Genomic DNA, 22020 nt, shown 5'->3' on the forward strand with positions numbered 1-22020 from the left:
TTTGAAATGGAAGAGCTATAAGTTACATCTTAGTAGGGCTGAGCCTTATCATAGGTCAAAACCCTCCAATTATACTCAAAACATGTTTTTCACACAATTATAAATAAATAAATAAAATTACAGGCACTTGGCTTAAGTTGGGAAATGTTGTATAGTCTGGGGTGTATGAGGCCTTTTCTTCCACAAAAAACCCTTCCATAATAAAAGATAAACAGTAAACTGGAAGATTATGGATATGGAGAGGAAATTTTCATAATTGTTTCAGTATTGATGTTTAATCCATTAATTGTATAGCGGTACTTGGGTACATAACACACTCAAAGGAATTGAATAATCAGAAATCTGAAAACTATACCAGTAGTGCCAGCTAAGGGTTCACTTTATTATCCAGTCATACATTTATTTAATTTATTTATTCAGTTTTCTTTCTTGTTCTTCCAAGGAAGCTCAGAATGATTTACATTAATTTTTTCAGGTACTCAAGCATTTTTTCCTTGTCTGTCCCAGTGGATTCGCAATCTATCTAATGTACCTGGGGCAATGGGGGGATTAAGTGACTTGCCCAGGGTCACAAGGAGCAGGGTGGGTTTGAACCCACAATCTCAGGATGCTGAGGCTATAGTTTTAAACACTGCGCCACCCTCTCCACATTTAGAAACAAAATTCCTTTTTGTCCAACTAGACAAGTCTGCACCAATATATTATATCACCTAACCAGTAGATGAAGGTAGAAAAAGAGGTAAGTTCTGGGGACATCACCAACAGAATAGGAGGCGCAGCCTGGAGGTAGACAATGTTTCTCTACTTCTAGCAAATGGTGTTGGTTGGACTGGTACAGGAGCTAGAAACTGTGGGTGCGGAGTTTTTAGCAGGAGACATGACCGTGTTGCATTCAGTTTGCATGGCTTCTGTGGGAGGCAGTGTGTTGTTGGGCTGCCAAGTTGCACAGGGGAGCCATTCCTGAGATGCTCTCCCCTCAGTCAGCCCTCTGTTTCCTTGGGGGACCCCAACTAAGACCTGGGGCCCATCCAGGAGCCTCGTCATTTTCCTGCCGAGATGCTGCATCAGGAGAAGCTTCTGCCCACAGATGCACGAGACTGCAGGCAGACTCGGCGGCTTGAGCTAGTTGGTCTGTAAACTTAAAATGCACCGCGAAGGTAAGAGGGAGGGGAGTTGCTTGGACCGCGCAAGGAGTGCTGAAGGGCGGTGAGGTGGCAAGAAGGAAGGGTGGTGGAGGAAAGGAACAGACAGTGAAGGGGGGTGGAGAGGAACAGATGCTGAAAGGAAATGGGGAACAGAGAGTGGGGAGAAGACGCTGAAGGGAAATGGGGAACCGAGAGTGGGGTGAAGACGCTGAAGGGAAATGGGGAACAGAGAGTAGGGCGAAGATGCTGGAAGGGAAGAAGACAGATTCCAGACTATAGGGGAGGCAGAGGAAAGAAGATGGGTGCCAGACCAATTGGGGGGGGGGGATGAAGGGAGAGGCACAGTAACAGAGCAAATGGAAGACGCAGAGAGAAGACAGACAGTGGATGGAAGGAATTGAATGAGAAGATGAGGGAAGCAGAAACAAGACAAAGGTAGAAAAAATAATTTCTATGTGTATTTTTTTTTTTTTTTTTTTTTTTTTTTGCGTTAGGATAAAGTTGTGTTGATAAAAATGTATAAACAAAGCCCTGCCAGCTGAACATTTCTTTCTCTAGTTCAGCAGCCAAGACTTTGATTTATAAGGAAGGGAATAAGCTAAATATTGCAGTACTGAGGCTTGTATGAGTTGTAGGGGTGGGGACAGTGGTCGTGGGGACGGGACAGTGACAGGGACTGTGGTAGTGGGGGCGGTGAAGGGGACACATTTTTTTCCCCATGTCATTCTCTAATTGGCACTGATTAAACCTATTGCTAAATTAAATTAGGCGCTGATATCAACACCTAACTAATTCCAGGCTGCACCTGCTTGGAGGATATAACCCATTCAGTAGTGAAGACAGGATTCTGTACAACAGCTGTGGATTCCCATTAGCCACAAATCTGCAGAAAGGTATCACTTTAAGTCTTTGAACTCTTCCCCTTGTGAAATGGGGAACAGCTATCTTCAGTTTTTCCTTCTGCAATTGGACCCAGGTGTGTTCTGATCTGCTCTGCTTTATTTTATTATTTTCGGGTATTTTTTCCATCTGTTTTCGAGTTTCTATGTGGCTTTGGTGCTCAGAGCTTTCCTTTTTGAGCTTACTCTGCCAAGGAAAGGACACAGTCCCGCGTGGGTGGAGTGATGCTCCCAGTCCAATCTCTTTGAGTACCTGAGGAGCCAGTTTGTTTCATGTCCATTCTGGAGCTTGGGGTCTGTTCCCTGTGAGCTGGCTTGCCTTCTGACTTATCAGAGGCCTGAGCATAGGCTGTGAAGCCCCTGAGTAAGAAACCCCTGGGTATCAGGGAGCCAGCTGTGTAGTTTCTCCCCCCATTGTGTGGTGCAGATTTTTGGGGATGGAAGTCTATGGTCGAGGTCTATCTAACCGGCAGCCAGAAGATCTCATCGATGGTCGTGTTCCTGAACTATCTTTAAGGCAGAAATTCTTTTCTCACAGACAGGCTGCTTGCCGTAAAGCTGATGGGCACCAATAGTCACAGTAAGTACCCTCATTATTCCCTTTGGGGAACATGTGTTTGTAGGGTGGGAGTTGAGGTTAGGGTTAGGTTCTCCTTCTTCCATAACCCTAAAATTGCTGGGTTTTTAAAATTTATTTTGGGTTTAGCTTCAGTAGACCATTTTTGGTGTGAATTTTCTGTCATCGGCCATCTTGGATTTTTAGCAGTCTTTACGCGGCTTTTTTTTCTGCCTCTAAACCACACATTTTGAGCAGCCATGTTCCACAGGACACAAGAGAGAGGGGCAGCAGCTATGGGCTCGACCCCTATTCTGTTCTCCAAGGCCTTGGAACCTGTAAAGGTCTGGTAGATCCAGTCTAAAGGGAACATAACATAACTTTATTCTTCCATACTGCTACAATCATATGACTTCTAGGCGGTTTACACTGAAGAGAACTGGACAATCGGCGATTTACAAAATACAAATAGTAAAAGTACAACATATTTCTCAAGGAGATCCTGCTCAAACACCATGAGTAGCGAGGGGTGAAATGCAAGCGCATGGTTTTGGAGTAAGTTCTAATTTCCCAATCTGGGGTTGTACTAGGGGCCTTGGGGTATTTGATGCAAGGCTTTTCTGAATGTCAGCCTTTTATGGAAAGCCTACTTAACTGGTTCAGGAAGCACTTCTCTGCGAATGAGCAAGCAGGCTCCGCCTCGGGGATCCAAGTCCCAAGCAGGCATCTGTCTCATACCACACTAACTCCTGCCAGTGATCCTTAGGCGCAGCATTGAGAGGATCTGAAGTCTCATTCCATGCCCTTAGCATCTTAGGGCTCTTTGCGTCTATGGATCATTTGAGATCCCTTTTGGAGGATGGTGGTCAGGAGGTAGAGGCAGCTGCAGATCATGGGAGTGATCCCTAAGTGTGTTGCCTTTTCAAATCTTTGTCTCGCATATCATTTCTGACACCCTCTCCGCCTTGAAGCTGAATGTACAGCAGCCCTCCTCTGTGTTCTGTTGTGTGATACTAATACACAGACTTTTTTTTAATCCCAGGACAAGCAGGCAGCATATTCTTACATGTGGGTGACGTCATTCATTGAGCTCTGGTATGGACACTTTAAGAAATTTAGAAAGTTCAATAGCCCGCATGGCGCATGCGTGAATGCCTTCCCGTCCGATGTAGGCATGCGGCTCCTCAGTTCCTTTTTTTCCGCAAAATACTGAAGTCATGTTCTTTAAAGGTCTTCATTAAAAATCACTTGCCTTCCTGCTCTCATGCTCTTTTTTGTCTTTTTCTATATATTTCTTTTCTTTGTGTTTAAAAAAAAAAAAATGTTTTTTTTCTTTCACCATCCGCGGGGTTTCTCCTCAGCAGGGCATTCATTCACACCTCAGCCATCGAGTTTAATTTGGCTGAGGCAGTGTTCCTGTCGATGTCACGCCCGCTGATGGGATTTAAAAAGTGTGGTCGGTGTTCTCGCACTATATTGTTAACAGACCCTCACAGCAGGTGCCTGCAGTGTTTGGGTCCTGGACACCATGTACAATCTTGTAAACGCTGCTCTTCTCTTCAAAAACATACCATAAAATATCGTATCCTTCAACAAGAGAAATGGAGGGAATTGCGCTGACGACACCATCTACGTCAGTCACTGACATCGAAGACATTGACACCACCAAAGGCTCTCAGGTAAGCCGGCTAAGAAGCCTTCCCATTCAGGGACGCAAGTCACAAAGGCATCGAGCCAATTCATGTTGACCAAGCGTAAGTCCCTGTAGTGACTGGTTCCATTGTCGAGGGGTGCTTTGTCATCGGAGTCGTCCTCTGGAACGTGTTACAAGCACCTGTGGTACCGGTGACAAAGCCCCATGTACCAGTGCTTACTTTGAGGCAGAAGTTCAATGCTTTGCTTCGAGAAGAGTTCGGGGACCTATTTCAGTTGTTGCTCCCGACATTGACTCCTCCGGAACCGGTCCAGCCTGAGCCTAACATTGTCAGGACCTCCAGCACCGTTGATGCTCCATTGGTGCGTTCCAAGGACTCGTGATGTTGATCCATTCATACCACTCCGGCATTGAAGCATCACTCTTCCAAGCACCGGTCACCATCATTCGTCATCTTCCAGATACAACAGGAGCTCTATGAAGTCGGGGAAAGTGTCCCAAAAATGAAAACATTCAGAGACTCCGACTCTACACCGGTACCGGTTGAAACACTGTTCTCCTTCTCTGCTGCAAGACTCGTCTACAGGATGACTCTGATCCCGATACGTCACCTTCCACTACTAATACTGATGATTCTCCTGCATCAAAATCTCCGAGACATTCTCGAGCTAGAGCTTCTTCTCTACTGAAGTGTTTTCCTTTACTCGATTTATTCAACAAGAGAAAGGATCTTTCTGTGAAATTGGAGGCTGATTCCAAATACAGTGAGGAGTTTCTCGAAACTTTGGATTACGATCTCCCTCCTAAGGACATACTCAAGCTTGCTTTGCATGGGATTTTGAGAGACTCTTTTCAAAAATTTGGAATTGCCTCTCTTGTGGCACCCTAAAAGTTGAATTTATACAATATAATTTCTCTGCTGGGATTTGATAAAACCTCAACTCCCTCGTAGTGGAGTCTACTTTGAAAAAATCTACTCCATCAAAAGTTTATGCGGCAGTTCCTCCTGGTAGGGAGGGCCATACTAAGGACAGATTTGGTGGAAGGCTCTATCAAAATTCCATGTTGGCTAATAGAGCTGTCAACTACAATTTCTATTTCTCATGCTACTTGAAACATCTCATGAAACAGTTTCTTGCATATCAAAAACATATTCCCTCTCATAAGCTGAAAAGTTTTTTATCATCTCGTGAGCACTGTCCTACAGTTAAGGAAGTCTCGTTCATTCAGCTTTTGACATCTTCAAACTCGCGTCCAGGGCCTCTTCTAGGTCTATGGCCATGAGGAGGCTAGCAAGACAGACTAGCCAACATCCCTTGCTTAGGGGATGAGCTTTTTGGAGTCTCTGCAGATAACAGCAACCCAAAAACTTGGCTCATGAGACTCAGTGGGACACCTTAGTTAAACCTTTCAGGCCTGCTTCTTATCAGAGGTGTTTTTCAGCCAAAGTCTCTGCTCCAGTAAGGCCTCAGCAGATAAAACAAAAGCAGCAGGATCCTCCCAAGGGCCAACCTGCAGTTCCTACCAAGTCAACTCAATCTTTTTGACCTGTTCGAGAACATAGTTCCAATCCCTCTGCTTCATCCTCTCCCTCAGCCAATCGGAGGTCGCCTTCAACTCTATTTCCATCATTGGGAGCTCATCACCTCCGATCTTTGCGTTCTACAAATTATTCGGGAGGGTTACTCTCTACATTTCATTGCCATCCCTCCAAATCATTCTCCAAGAGAGTCTACTTCCAACCCTCACCAGTCCTCTCTTCTTCAAGAGGTTCATTCCCTTCTTCTCAATGCCATCAAAGAAGTTACCACATAGATCAACAGAACCAAGGGTTTTACTCACACTATTTTCTAGTAGTGAAGAAGACGGGAGGTCTCCAGCCAATTTTAGATATCAGAACCCTCAAGTTTTTGGTCAAAGAGAAGTTTTGCATGCTATCTCTTGCCACTCTATATCCTCTCTTGGCTCACAACGATTGGCTATGCTCTCTGAATTTCAAGGAAGCTTACACTCGACTTCCAGAAAATTTCTCAGATTTCAAGTGGCACATCACCACTACCAATACAAGGTCCTACCATTCAGCCTTGCATCTTCTCCCAGTCTTCACCAAGTGCCTGGTCACTGTGGCAGCGGCCTTTCAGTCTGAAGGTCTTCAGGTCTTCAAGTCTTCCCCTATCTGGACAACTGGCTCATAAAAGACCCTTTGTCAAGATGTCGTACTTGCTACGAATCGCACCATCTTGTTTCTTCAGAACTTGGGTTTCGAGATCAACTTTCCCAAGTCACAGCTTTGTCCATGTCAAATTCTTCAGTTCATTGGAGCTCTGCCCAACACCACTCAGATGAGAGCGTTCTTTCTGCAGGATCGTCAGAACAATTTACTTCAACTCTGTCATCAAGTGGACCAGCTCTAGTCCATTTCAGCCAGACAAATGATGGTTTTTCTCGGCCATATGGTGATCTGAAGGTCATTGGCATGCTAATGGAAATGCAAGGAGGATTCACTAAATACTGCTGTTTCCTGTGCTTGTAGGATAGCAGATCTACAGTTGAACATTTTGTCAAGTGTGTCTGGCAGCTGAGGGATACCTATAACCCAGGGACAAGCAGTGTAAAATTTATGCCATTGGTGGATTCTCATAAAATATTTCTTCCACCTTTTTATATCAAGCTGGGGTTGATGAAGAACCTGGTAAAGGCCATGGGTAAAGCAAACTCATCAGGTTTTCAATATCTTGTTAAGAAATTTCCAAAAATCAGCACTGCTTGCTTCAAAATTTTACATTGTAGGATGACGGGGCAGTCATGTATGTGGATCCCCTTTGGCTTTTTCCATTATTTTGTGAGAAATTTTATCACTGAACGGTTCTCCAAATCTAGCAATTTCTTACTTGATTTGCACAAGGATTCTCCCGACATTCTAACTCTTGGAATATTACTCCACACTGAGTAACCTTGAGACATGTTAACAGGCAGCACAGACTTGTTTCAATATGCTTGCTACTTTTTCATACTTAGGTAGATAAATTATTGAACACACCTCACAACATTGACTAGACTGTCCCTGCTCAGAAGAGCTTACAATCTAATTTGGACAGACAGGACATTTCAGAGTTGGGAAGATTCTGGTAGGAGGAACGATGCAATGGGTATAGGTATCTGACAGTGAGTTAGACCTGAGTTGAAAGCAGCTTCAAAATAAGTGGACTTTTAGCTTGGATTTGAATACTGATAGAGATGGAATGTAACGTAATGACTCTGCCAGCCTGTTCCAGGTATATGGCAAGAAAGAAAGGATGGCGTCTGGAGTTGGCAGTGGAAAAGGGTACAGATGAGAGGTACTTACTTGACTGAGTTCATGAGGGGGAGCATAAGGGAAGATAAGTAAGGAGAGAAATTGATGGGCTACCAAGTGAATGCACTTGTAAGTCAGTAAGAGGAGTTTGAATTATATTTGGAAATGGATGGGGAGCCAATGAAGTGACCTTAGGAGAGGGGTAATGTGAATGTGACAGCTCTCACTGAATGAGTCATGCAGTAGCATTTTGAGTGGATTGAAGGGGAGAGACGAGCGAAATACCTGAGAGAAATACATTGCAGTGGTCTAAGTGAGTGGTGATGAGAGAGCTTGGATAAGGTTTCTGGTAGTGTGCTCGGAGAGGTCGGATTTTGATAATATAGAGGAAGAATTGACAGGTTTTAGTGATTTATTGGATCTAATTCTGTACAACTCTTAGTTGTTTTGTTTCCCTCTCTTTCTTTCTTTATACATTGTAGTTCTTTCCTCTTACCTATTGTCTATCATGTAGGTGTATTATATATATATATATATATATATATATATATATATATATATATATATATATATATATATATATATACTAGTCTTTAAGCCCGTTACATTAACGGGTGCTAGAATAGAGTGTCTGTCTGTCTGTGTTTCTTTATCTCTCTCTCCTTGGCTGCTGTCTGTGTCCTTCTGTCTCCCCCCCTCCCCCTGAGGAAAGCTGTCTGCCCCAGCACACACCTCCCACCCAAAGCAGTTCCCTTTCCCTCTCCCTATCTCTCCATGGCCCCTTCTGTCTCCCCCCAGCACACCCCTCCCCCAAAGCATCCCCTTTTCCCTCTCCCTATCTCTCCATGTCCCCTTCTGTCTCACCCTAGCAAACCCCTCCCCCCAAAGCAGCCCCCTTTCCTTCTCCCTGTCTCTACAGGGGCCCTTCTGTCTTCCCCCCAGAGTAAAACTGTCTGTCCCCAGCATACCTCCTCCCCAAAGCAGCCCCCTTTCCCTCTCCCTATCTCTCCATGGTCCCTTTCCCTCTCCCTCTGGCCCCCTGAATTAATCCCCCTGCTTACCTGGCCTGATGCTCTTCAAAGCAGGCCGCGATCGTGGTGGCCGGCCCCAGCGAACTTCGCAGGCCACGCCCCAACCCGGAAGCACGCTCCCCCTGACGCGATCCTGTGCATCAGAGGGAATGTGCCACCGAGGCTGAAAAGCGGCCGGCCACGATTGCAGGCTGGCCCGAAGAGGAGGATCAGCGGCAGCGACAGCAGCGGTGAGCGAGGGCGGGAGGTATGGTTTCCAGCTTGGTGAGGTGAGGGCGGGAGGTCTGCTGAGCTTCCTTCGGGTTGGTGAGGGTCGGAGGAGGGGCGTGGCCAGAGTGATCATTGGCCGGGTTCTAAAATGGAACACGGCCACGGATCACACACCACGGCCACAGTAATCACGCTTTTTTAAAAGCGCATGCGCCACTAACCTTTTATTATATAGGATATATATATGTATATATATAACTTTGTACCCTGTTCATTTGATTTTGTATGTATTTTATCTTTGTAAACCAGTTTGAAGTTTGATTAGGCAGTATAACAAATTTATTAAAACTTTGAAACTTGAGTAGAATCAAAGTTCATCCTGAGGATGTGAGCTGACAAGACAGGGAGGAGGAGATTGTTATCCACAGAAATAGAGAACAGCGAGAAGGTTGAGATAAGTTTAGGCAGAAAGATAAGGAGGGAGAAATTAGGTTCTTACCTGCTAATTTACTTTCTTTTAGCTTCTCCAGACCAGTAGAGGTTAATCTTTACAAATGGGTATATATCCAATCATGACCAGCAGGTGGAGACTGAAAACAAAACTGTGGGACAGTATATACTATACTCCCTTCTCTATTTCCCTCAGTCTGCCGAATAGCCAAGCAGAACCAAGAACTGGAAAACAGAAAGAAAACAATACTCCGAACAGGAGTAACAATTAACATACCCAAGTGCTGTTGGAAAATGCAGAGGAGAAATACCCGAAGGAAAATGTCCCCACAGCTCGCCAGCCGAGCCACAGCCGCTGTTCTTCAATTCTCCCTGGCCCTAGAAAAATACTAGAACCCGCAGCAAAAAACAAAAAACTGCCCGCGAAACAGCCCCAACAACAACAGACAGACAGGGTGGGGACCTCTACTGAAGCTAAAAGAAAGTAAATTAGCAGGTAAGAACCTAATTTCTCCTTCTTTAGCACTCTCCAGACCAGTAGAGGTTAATCTTTACAAATGGGACGTACCAAAGCAGTCCCTCTCACGGGCGGGACCCCCGAAGGGCCGATACCAGAACACGCTCACCGAACACTGCGTCCCGACGCACCTGCACATCAACCCGATAATGTCTAACAAAGGAATGCAAGGAGGACCAAACTGCAGCCTTACAAATATCCACTGGAGGCACGAGCGACGACTCAGCCCAAGAAGCTGCCTGACCCCGAGTAGAATGAGCCTTGAGAAACTCCGGAACAGGTTTCTGTCTCAAAAGATAAGCGGAAGCAATCGTCTCCTTGATCCAGTGCGCAATAGTAGCCTTAGAAGCGCCAGCCCCCCGACGAGGACCCGCCAGAAGGACAAAGAGATGATCGGATTTCCGGAATTCCTGGGTCCGCTGCACATAAGAGCGGAGGACCCGACCGACATCCAACTTGCGCAGCTGCCGTTGCTCAGAAGAGCCCTCCCGACTACCCAAGACCGGGAGGACCACCGATTGATTGACATGAAAAGGAGAAACTACTTTCGGCAGAAAGGAAGGAACAGGCCGCAAGACAACCTGCTCCCTCGAAAATTCCAAGAAGGGAGCCCTACAAGAGAAAGCCTGAAGCTCAGAAACTCGCCTAGTGGAAGTAATGGCCACCAAAAAGACCGCCTTCAGAGTAAGGTCCTTCAACGAACAGCCATCCAACGGCTCAAAAGGCGGGCGCACCAACACAGAGAGAACCAGATTGAGATCCCAAGAGGGAACAGAGGGCCGTAGGGGAGGCTGAGCAACTTGGCCGCCCGCAAAAAGCGAATCACATCAGGAATGGCCGACAAACGCTGACCTGTCACCAACCCTCGAAAAGCCGACAGGGCCGCCAGTTGAACCCGGAGAGAAGACCAAGCCAGGCCTCTATCCAGGCCATCCTGCAAGAACTCTAGAATGTTAGGCAGGGAAGCGCGAAAAGAGACCACTCTCCGCGCCCGGCACCATCCCTCAAAGAGACGCCAAACCCGCACATAAGCCCGAGAGCTAGAAAGCCTCCGGGACCCCAAGAGTGTAGAGATCACCTTATCTGAATATCCCTTCTTACTAAGGCGACCCCTTTCAAGAGCCAAGCCGTAAGACAGAAGGGAGATAGGTCGAACATGGGAATGGGACCCTGCGTCAGAAGATTGTCCGGGAGAGGGAGAGGATCTGCCACCAGATGCCTCACTAGATCCGCATACCACGGACATCGAGGCCAATCCGGAGCCACCAGAACCACCAGACCTGGATGGTGAACAATGCGAAGAAGTACTCTGCCCACTAATGGTCAAGGCGGGAACACATACAACAGCCCCTCCGTTGGCCACGGTTGGACCAGAGCATCCAGACCCTCGGCCAGACCGTCCCTGCGACGACTGAAGAAGCGGGGCACTTTGGCGTTGCCACTCGTGGTCATCAGGTCCATCATGGACTGCCCCCAAGCCTGCACTATCAACTGAAACGCCACGTCGCCAAGACACCACTCTCCTGGATCCAGGAAGTGACGACTGAGGAAGTCCGCCTGAACATTTTCTACCCCGGCTATGTGGGAGGCCGAAAGGTCCAGAAGATGAGACTCCGCCCAAACCATGAGCCGAGCCGCCTCCTGCGCCACCTGAGTGCTCTTGGTGCCCCCCTGACGATTGACATAAGCCACCGCCGTGGCATTGTCCGACAGGACTCTGACCGACTTGCCCAACAAAAGGGAGTGGAAAGCTAACAGCGCCAGACGGACCGCTCTGGTCTCCAACACGTTGTTCGACCAGGAGGCCTCCTCCGTGGACCAGGTGCCCTGAGCTGAGTGACCTAAACACTGAGCCCCCCAACCGAGGAGACTCGCATCCGTAAGGAGCACCGTCCACTGCGGAAGATCCAGACCCATCCCCTGAACCAGGTGAGGGGTCCGGAGCCACCAACGCAGACTGCAGCGCGCCATGCCTCGCAGGAGAACCGGAACATCCATCCCGTGCCTCTGGGGAGACCACCTCCGGAGCAGAGCATACTGGAGAGGACGCATGTGGGCCCGCGCCCACCTCACCACGTCCAGGGACGTCGCCATCGACCCCAAGACTTGGAGGAAATCTCGCGCCCGAGGACACCGGGACGCCAAAAGCAGGCGAATCTGAGATTGCAATTTGCTCACCCGGGCCTCTGGAAGGAACACCTTCCCCAAGGAGGTGTCGAACAGAACCCCAAGGTACTCCAGACGCTGAGCCAGGACCAACCGGCTCTTGGAAAGGTTGACCACCCAGCCCAGCGACCGGAGAAACTCCACCACCCGAGCCGTAACCCGGGAGCTCTCCTGCAACGGCTTTGCCCGAATCAACCAGTCGTCCAGGTAGGGGTGTACCAGAATGCCCTCCGACCGCAAGGCTGCCGCGACGACCACCATCACCTTGGTGAACGTCCTGGGAGCCGTGGCCAGACCAAAGGGAAGCGCACAGAACTGATAGTGCCGACCCAAGATCGCAAAGCAAATGAAGCGCTGATGAGAGGCCCGAATGGGAACATGCCAGTAGGCCTCCGTCAGATCGAGAGAAGTGAGAAACTCCCCCGGCTGAACCGCCAGAATGACCGACCGCAGAGTTTCCATGCGGAAAGAGGGAATCTTGAGAGCCCTGTTGACCCCTTTCAAATCCAGATGGGCCGAAAGGTACCCTCCTTCTTGGGCACCACAAAGTAAATGGAGTACCTGCCGGTGCCCCACTCCGGAGGGGGCACCGGAACCACTGCCTTGAGATCTAGCAAGCGCTGAAGGGTCTGACGAAAAGCCTGCGTCTTCCAAGGATTCTGACATGGAGAGGCGAGGAAAAGGTCCGGCAGAGAGCGGGCGAACTCCAGGGCATAACCGTCCCGCACCACCTCCAGGACCCACTGATCGGACGTGATCTCGACCCATTTGGGGAAAGAGTCGTGCAGCCAGGCCCCCACCGGAACCAAAGGGGGCGCCGGCAAGGAGTCATTGTGCAGGACGGGAAGCGGGGGAACCGGCGGAGGGATTCCCTGCCCCCCGACGGGCCCCCCGAAAGGGCTGCATGCGCTGGAAGAACCGACCCCGGGAAAACCCCGGAGCCTGGAAAGAAGCAGTCCCACGCCCAGGGCGATACTTGCGAAACTCCCGCAAACGCCCCTGGGCAGCGCCACCCCGAGACGCAGGGTGGGCACGGTCCTCAGGCAGACGGGGCACCTTCGAGTCCGTCAGAGTCTGAATCAACTTATCCAATTCCTCCCCAAACAAAAAAGACCCCCGAAAGGGAAATTTAGTAAGCTTAGCTTTGGACGCAGCATCCGCCGCCCAAGCGCGCAACCACAAAATACGCCGCGCGGCCATGCCAAAGGCCATAGACTTAGCCGAGATCCGCACCAAGTCATAAAGAGCATCTGAGAGGAATGAGGCAGCCATCTCAATCTTCGCTACCTCCTGATCCACCAGAGACCAGTCATCAGACTCCCGATCCAGGACACGCTCAGCCCACCGAAACACGGCGCGAGCGACCAGCCCCCCACAAATAGCCGCCTGGACCCCAAAGGCAGAGACCTGAAAATTTTGCTTAAGGATGTTCTCCAACTTGCGCTCCTCAGAGTCCCGCAAGGCAGAACCGCCCTCAACAGGCACGGTATGCCTCTTAGAAATCGCCGAGACCACCGCGTCGACAACTGGCGATGCTAAAGTAGCCCGATCCCCTTCTGGGATGGGATACAAATGAGCCATGCTGCGCGCCAAACGAAACGGCGCCTCCGGCGTTTTCCACTGTTCCAGTATAATATCCCGAATATCCTGATGCATAGGAAAAGAGCGGGAAACGGAACGGATCCCCCGTAACAGAGGGTCCCCCACACGCGGAGTCTCCAGCGGCGCATCCTCAAAACGCAACACCGAAGAAACCTGTTGAATCAGGTCCGGCAGCTCATCTCTCTGAAAAAGGTGCACCACGGACGCCTCTTCGCCGGAGGACGGGAAACCCGACAACCTGCCGCCAGCAGCCGTCACCTCGAGAGGGTCCTGGAAATCCTCTGAAAGGTCCAGGTCCTCATCCAGACCGACACGCTCCTCCGACCATAAATCCTCGTCCCACGACACCCACGGACGCTTGGACAAGGGAGGAGGAGGAGGGGACGCCACAACAGACGAGAGAGGCAAAGCCGCAGGGAGCGCGGAGGAAACCCCACTCCCCGACACCACCTGAGCGCATCCGGGAACCCCAGCCGCACAAGAAAAAAAAGAAATCAGGAGAAAAACCCCCCGAGGGTCCCAAGGGACTCCCTGCCACAGCAGGGGACCCGGCAGAAACCTGCCCCTGTTTTTCCAATACAGGGGGAAGGTCACCTGAGGTGGAAGACAAAATGGAGGGGCCAGACTGAGAAGATGGCGAATTTCCCGCCAAAAATGCTCCCTCCATAGCCTGTAGCGGCTGAGAAGCCTGAACAATCGCAGCCGCTAAAACAGGCAAGTCGGCATCAGCTGTCAAAATATCAGCTGAGAGGGAATCCCCAACAACCCGACCGTCGGCGGCTCGGGGAATCCCTCCGTGGGCGGTTGGGGAAGACCGGGCTTCCCCACTGCTCCCAGCCGACTCGCGAGGCACCATCGGCGGGGAGCTCTGGGCGCCTGCAGCCGCTGCCGATGGAGCTCCTCCACCACACCGGCCTGAACACTGCTTGCACAGGCCGGCCGCGAGTGCCTCGCGCCTGGAACACAATGAGCACTTTTTCCCTTTAGAAGTGCTCATTGCTCCATACGCGACCTAGCTATAAAAAAGTGCCGGTTAGATGAAAAAATACAGTAAAATACAGTTTTCTTAAAGGGAAACAACCCTCCAGACCAGCACTACCTCAGGATTTTTTTTTTTTTTTTTTACAGAACAGACTCCACAGGCTCTCGAAGCAATATGCCTTGCTTGATTTAGGGGGCAAGGCTTACTGCTGAGGCTCCTCTAAAAATATGTGGGGAGGTGGAGGAAGTGGGGGGAGGGACCCCATTCGAGACCCGCCGGGTTTGACACCCCCGAGGTCGGACGGACCCCCAAACAGGGCCCGCCCAAGCTCTGTCCGGCCAAAAACAGAAACTATAAACCCCCTAAACAAATTCCAACAGCCCTACCAAGGGAGATGGGTACAGATCACATCAACACCTGCTGGAGACTGAAAGAAGACAGACTGAGGGAAATAGAGAAGGGTGTATAGTATATACTGTCCCACAGTTTTGTTTTCAGTCTCCACCTGCTGGTCATGATTGGATATATACCCATTTGTAAAGATTAACCTCTATTGGTCTGGAGAGTGCTAAAGAATTTGGTTTTAGCCATATTCAGTTTTAGATGGAGGTGAGACATCCAAATGGCAATGTCGGACAGGCAGGCTCAGACTTGGGTCTGAATTCCTGTAGAGATATCTGGTGTGAAGAGGTAGATCTGAGAGTCATCAGCATAGAGGTGATATTGAAAACCATGGGAAATCAGTGTACCAAGAGAGTGGGTATATAAGGAGAAAAGGAGAGGACCCAAGGTACACTGATAGATTGGGATGGCAGCAGAGGAGAATACACTGAAAGTACAACGGGAGAAACAGGAAGAAAACCAGGAGAAAATGGTACCCTGGAATCCCAGCAAGGATAGCGTATTGAGGAGCAGGTGGTTATCAACAGTATCAAAGGTAGCTGACACATCGAGAATGATGAGGATAGAGTAGATACTATTGGATTTGGCCATTAGAGACTTTAGCAAAGGCAGTTTCTGTAGAATGGAGAGGGCGAAAGCTTATTTGAAGCAGTTCAAGAATATCTTGAGAAGAAAGGAAGTCCAGGCAATGGCAGTGAACAGCACGTTCAAGTAGTTTGGATAGGAAGGGGAGGTGGAAAATGGGGTGATAGTTGGAGGGGGATGTGGGGGGACTAGTGAGGGTTTTTTGAGGAGAAGTTTAACTACGGCATGTATGAAAACATCAGGAACTGTTCCAGTAGAGAGTGATAGATTGAGGATGTGACAGATGGAAGTGGTGAGAGTGATAGCTCTGAGTAGGCAAGTGGGAATTGGATCAGAAGAACAGATGATGGGTTTGGAGTCGAGAATGACATGGGGACAAATTTGTCCCTGTCCCCATAAGAACTAAATTTCCTCATACCGTCCCCGTGAGTTTGTCCCTGCCGCATTCCTGCAAGCTCTGCCGTAACCGCACAAGCCTCGATCACTTTTTTGTCAGGCTTGTGCAGATGAGGACAGAGCTTGCAGGAATGGGGCAGAGACAGGAAAAGAATTCATTGGGATGGGAAAATGAGTTTCCATGGGGAAACATCTCGTCTTGATGTGACCCAGTTCTTGAATAGAGCACTCAGGCTGCTACCTCCCGTACAACAGCCTTTTCCATCCTGGAATCTTAATATCGTTCTGAAGGGCCTGTCAAAGCCTCCATATGAGTCTCTATTCCTGGTAGCAATAGTCTCCATGAGACAGGTCTTGGAACTGCAGGTTCTTTCCTGCAGAGAGCCCTTCCTAAATATCTCAGAGGCTAGGATTTCTCTGTACACGGTACCTTCTTTCCTACTGAAGATTGTGTCTGCCTTTCATGTCAACCAATAGGTTTGTTTACCCACTTTTCATCCTACAGTTCAACCAAGCAAGATGTATTATTGCAGAGGCTGGATGTGCAAAAAATTTTACTCCAGTACTTAGAAAACAAATGAGTTTCACCTTTCTAACCATCTTTTTGTTCTAACCAGTCAGTCCAGATGAGGCAGACCAGCTTCCAAGGCTTCTTTTGCCAGATGGATTTGCATGGCAATTTTGTCGGTATACGCTGGTTGTGGTAAATAGCTGCCTATTTACAACAATGCTCATTTGACCAAAAGTGTGGCATCTTCATAGGCAGAGTTCCGGGCAGCTCTACCTGAAAAGATCTGTAGAGCAGCTACTTGGTCCACTTTCCATACCTTTACAAGCTGCTGCGGAGTGGATATGATGGTTGAAGAGGACACCGCTTTTGTGTCCTCAGTCTTGTGGGCAGGCTCATCTGTCCCTCCCTAAACATCTGACACTGCTTTGGTACAACACTTAATGTATGGATTCCTGTGTGTATGTAGCTGAATGAAAGATTATGTTCTTACCTGGATAATCTTGTTTCTGTTAATATATACATAGGAGTCCATACATAGGAGCTCCTTAGGCGTTAGTATTAGTTGCACACAGTAGGTTGTTTCATTTAAACATCCATGTTGCCAGTTCTATTCTTTTTTATGAGTTACAGAGCAAAACAGAAGTATTTAGTTTCTCCGGGGAGGTTTTCCATGTCATCCTGTTTTCTTCTGTTACAGTGGAGGTCAATTGTTTTGGAACAAGCTGAAGAGGGAGCTAAAAGATGTGATTGACACCCTTCTGCAAGTGGCTTGCGAGCATGGATTGATTACCTAATGTACGGACTCCTGTTTATATTAACAGAAACAAGATTATCCAGGTAAGAACCTAATCATTCAATCTTTGACTATATACTTATTATCTTCAATGAAGAGCTCTTTTGTTGTTTCAGAGAACGATACCATTTACCGCTGTAGACTTCTTGTTGTTTAGACAGATTTTCTACTAATTGGTGGCTCAAAAGAAGAAAGCTGGAGTTTAAGAAATAATGTCAGTCAATATACATTAAAATGTTTGAGTTTATGTTTTTTAAAGTCTAGTTTGGACAGTTAATTTAGTTGTTCCAGGTAAAATTTTATATTCCTTCATTTTCTATTTTTAGAAACTGGCTATCTGCAGACACTAAAGACGAGCGTAACCTTTGGATGCAAAAGCTCAACCAAGTTCTTATTGACCTTCGTATGTGGCAACCAGATGCTTGCTATGTACCTGTTGAGAAGTCTTAGGTGGAAAAGACTGCCATGAACATTTGATCCTACGAAGATATGAACTTATAGCCTGAAACTACATGCATCTGTTTAAGAACAAATTTTTGTATTAAATCATCCCGAATACTGCACTTAATGCTTTAAATGTATATGGTTAAGTGCCATTCTATGCACATTTTTTATAAATAGTTTGCGTCTATGCATTTAGGTTTTAACAGTTTTTCCAGTTCAATAAGTGAGACATTCTAGACAGTAGGGTTATTTCCCTTTAACCACATACTGCAGAAGGAATCCACTCCAGATTTTTCACTCTGCCTCTGTTATACTTCACTGGGCTCTGTAGCTCCACCTTCAGTTCTTTCCTTCTGCACACGTCTACAGATGTTTGTTCTGCTCTCCCCATTTTATTATTTTTAATTTGATGTAATTTCATCCCCTTGATATTTTAGTGCTTGGAGTGATTTTGGAGCTCTGCCTGCTTGAAAATTCACAGACTTCAGTCTGTAGCTGACAGGCCAATCCCTCTGAGTACCTGTTAGCCAGCCTGCATAGTTTTTACTGGAGCTCAGGGACGTCCCTGAGGTGTTCTCACCTACTGTTAATCATGGGTCGAGTGCAGGCTGATAGGCACCCTTAGGAAGCTCGGTGCCTCCACCCACACTGGTGTGTATCCTTTAGTCCGCAGAGTGGACATGAGTTTGACTGGCAGCCCGAAGATCAGCTTTATGGAACCATTCCCAGCATTGTGGCAGTGAATTTTCTCATCCAGCTTTTCTGTGAGAGCTGAAAGCAGGTTACAGCACAGATCCTGTCAGGCACAGTGAGTACATTGGCTGACAGTCTGTGAGAGGGATCGGGGGAGGTTGGAAAAGTGGGGGTTTTGGGTGTTTCTGTATGTTCACCCTCCTGAAAAATCCGAAAATGGCTGATTTTAGAGTTTGGGAAGTGTGAAAAATATTGCAATTTTGGCGCCAATTTTGTGACAGCAGCCATCTTGGATTTTTAGCAATTTTTTTTTTTTAAAGCTCCCTGCTTCAAAACTGCAAAATTTTGCCTAGAAACTTGCTGGGATGGAGTCCTTGAACTCTCTTCGTGTGTATTCTTGCCAGGATTGTGCAAATTTTAGAGTGTTTTTGCACCACATGGCGCAGCGGAGTGGGGGGTGCAGCATCCAGCTTAGCCTCTCCCTTGCTGAAGTAGGTGACGAAACGCTCTGCTAGCCCGGCGAAGCAGCCTTCTTGGTTTTTGGGGCTCAGCACCGCTGGTATTCGCCAGGCTGCGGACCCTGCGCAGCCTCAGAAACACAGTTTAGCTACCTTAGAGTGACCTATGCCCTAGGAGCCGAACACATTTGCTCTTATGATATGGCTCTTGAGAGTACGCAGCCTTAGATCATAAAGGATATTCTGCCCTGGTTGTTGATTCTCTTCTGAAGTCTAAGAAGTCATCCTTGGTGTCTGCTTACACTAAGGCGTGAAAGGCTTTCCAATATTGGTGTGCCCAGGACCAAGTGGACCTTTATGCAACTCTTATCTCGCTCATTCTTGCCTTTCTTCAGGTTGGGTAGGATGCAGGACTCACTGTGGCTTCTCCTTGGGCCAAGTGGCTGGGCTCTTCTGTTTTAGATCCTAACTGATGACACTAGATTCTTGAAAGGGGCTCTTTGTGTCAGACTCCCAGCTAACCATTTTTCCATTCTAGGGACCTTAATTGGGTATTGTCTAGCCTTGCCAAGGCTTTGAGCCCCTTCAAGATGCTTCCCTCTTGGACTTGATGCTCAAGACCATTTTTCTGGTTGCCATTACTTTGGCACGTCATGTGTTGGCACTGCAGGCTTTGTCTTGCAGGGACCTTTCCTCAGAGGCTGATGTTTCTCTTTGGACGGTTCCTTCATTCCTGCTGAAGATAGTTTCATTTTTCCATGTGAATCAAGAAGTGTTTGCCTGCCTTTCAACCAATAGGTTTCCAGGCACAGGACTGCTTGTTGTGGCATCTGGATGTGCGCAGAGATTTTCTGCGTTATCTGGCGATCACTGAGTTCATCTCTCACTATTTGTTTGTGCTGACTCATGTAGTTAAGCGGGGCGCTCCACAATTTCCAAATGGATCCATGGGGCCATTTCATCAGCCTACATTCTTGCTGGGAAATGGTCTCCTGTTTCCGTTAAGGCGCATTCTACCAGGAGTGTGGCGGCTTTGTGGGCTGAAGCTTAATATGTCTCTCTTGAGGCGATTTGCAGAGCAGCAACATGTTTGCCAAATTCTACAGAGTGGACGTGGCAGCAGACAGGACTCTGCCTTTGGGCCCTTGTTCTTAAGGGTTGGTGCAGCAAGCCCGCCCTAGCTTTTGGGGAGACTGCTTTTGTATGTCCCTACTCTCTAGAATGTCTCGCCTATTGCACTGGAAGAAGAGATTACTTGGTAATCTCTTTTTCAGTAGATAGGTGAGACATTCTAAACTCCTGCCCTGTCTTTACTGCACCTGTTTGTAGTTTTCAGTCTGTTTATGTTTCTACAAGCTGATTCTTAGATGCCTGTCAGCCCTGGGGACCTGGGAAGAACTTGTATATGTTTCCATTTATTGGGGAGTAGCTTCTGAACTCCTTTGAAGCCTATGTTGGCGGTTAATAGTACTGTTTAGTTCCTGTTTGAGCAGAACAGTTTGAGCCTGTTGCTACAGGTGTCTCTACTTCATGTGCCTGGGTACTGACTGAAGGTGGAGCCTAGTGAAGTATAACAGAGGCAGAGTGAAAAGTCCGGAGTGGATTCCTTCTGCAGCATGTGGCCAGAGGGAAGTAACCCTACTAGAATGTCTCGCCTATCTTCTGGAAAAGAGCTTACCAAGCTAAGTACATCATTTCTTTTTCTATACAAGGTATTGTATGGAAAATGGCTTTAATGCTTGTTTTAGGATTGTGTGAGGATTTAGCTAGGGGGATAGAACTGAAAAATGCTTATTCAAACACATAAAGCACAGTTTTATATGGAATTTTTTTCCATAGAACTGTGGTCACATATATTTGAAATATATTCTTTAATGGGGTAGACATATGTTAATCTAAGAATGTTGTTAGGTTTTTTGTTTGAACTTTTAAACATCCTATTCCCCTATATTTGTGTTCTGTTCTCTTGTATAGTTGTCAAAAAATGGCATGTGAACACAATCTAAAACAGATGTTCATGTCTTCTAAATAATATTCTTATATATTTACATAATATTAGAAACAATTGTATATAAAAGATGAATGACATGCTTTGAATGCACTGTGTTGCACATGACCTGAAATATTTTGTCCGATCATACACTGCATGAAGAGGAACTTGGTAAACTTCTTACATATAGTTCCCTCTCTGCTGGTTTACACAAAGTATTCCGTTGCAATAATTTTTTTTTTTCTTGTTCTCTAACTAAGCAACAAAAACCAGTCTGTTGCAGTATTTTTGTTCATCCAAAATGAGCATACCTTTACAAAGCTGCTATATTCCACTTTATTGGCTTTATATTTTTTTTATATTTTTAAGACTTGTGTATATATACTACTAGGCTGATGCTCAGGAAAAGCCCGATATTGCTATTTCCATAGAGGATATCTGTAGATTTCCAATGGACATTGTGGGCTTTTTCACTGTCACTATTTTAACTACATCTTGTACTATCCTTCGTAGGAGCACTAATAGTTGTATGTGCTATTTCTTGACAATTTTGTTTGTTAGATTTTTTTTTAGCCTAGCCATTTTGGGATTTTTCTTTGCACTTTCATATATATATATTTTTTAATTGTGTTGAGGTGGATACCCTTGATATAAAAATGTGTTAAATAATAAATGTATTTGCTGCAAAAATGCACATTTATTTTAAAATTTTAAAAAGTATATTTTGCATAATCCAGTGTTCTAAGCAGATAAAATTAGTTCAAATCATTTGCAATAAATGCACTGTACTATTATAAACTATTATAAACAAACAGGATGAATCAGTCACATAAGTAGATAATGTCATTTGACTATGCTAGGACAGAATAATTTTAGTTCAGACCACTAGAAAAAAATTTCCGCATGTGCATATATCCTCGTGGAGGTACCTAATGGTTCTCTTTCTGCTTTGCTAAACAGAAGTGTCTTCAGTAGCTGTAAACCCTGTGGCTTACTGATTTTTGCTGCCTCAATCTTATTTCTGTTTTCTGCCTCTTAATCTTTTTTTTGTAAAGCTCTTCATCAACAATTTTTATAAATTATCTTCAACATTTTATTTATGTAGCCATCTGGCTTTTGAACACTGAAAGAGAAGCTGAGACTTAAGATGTCCAGCCTACCATAAAAGGCTGTGAAATGTCTGACATGATATTTTTTAAAAAGTGTAACAGGAACCAAGACTTCTCAATACAGTGGTACCT

At 46.8% G+C, this 22020-nt stretch overlaps 1 protein-coding gene across 4 annotated transcripts in view; it reads left to right on the forward strand.

The window, feature by feature from the left end:
* ANLN (anillin actin binding protein) overlaps window positions 1-21819 on the forward strand; it is a 321192-nt gene extending 299373 nt beyond the window's left edge. For 3 of the 4 annotated variants that reach the window (XM_033930208.1, XM_033930207.1, XM_033930211.1), the window contains one exon: window positions 17521-21819. In XM_033930208.1, coding sequence (XP_033786099.1) covers window positions 17521-17644 — 124 coding nt within the window. In that variant the 3' untranslated portion in view covers window positions 17645-21819. The remainder of the gene's footprint in view (window positions 1-17520) is intronic. The other variant, XM_033930210.1, reaches the window with a different exon arrangement.
* Window positions 21820-22020: the final 201 nt, after the last annotated feature.

The sequence above is a fragment of the Geotrypetes seraphini genome, chromosome 2, assembly GCF_902459505.1.
Source record: "Geotrypetes seraphini chromosome 2, aGeoSer1.1, whole genome shotgun sequence".
Classification (NCBI taxonomy): Eukaryota; Metazoa; Chordata; class Amphibia; order Gymnophiona; family Dermophiidae; genus Geotrypetes; species Geotrypetes seraphini.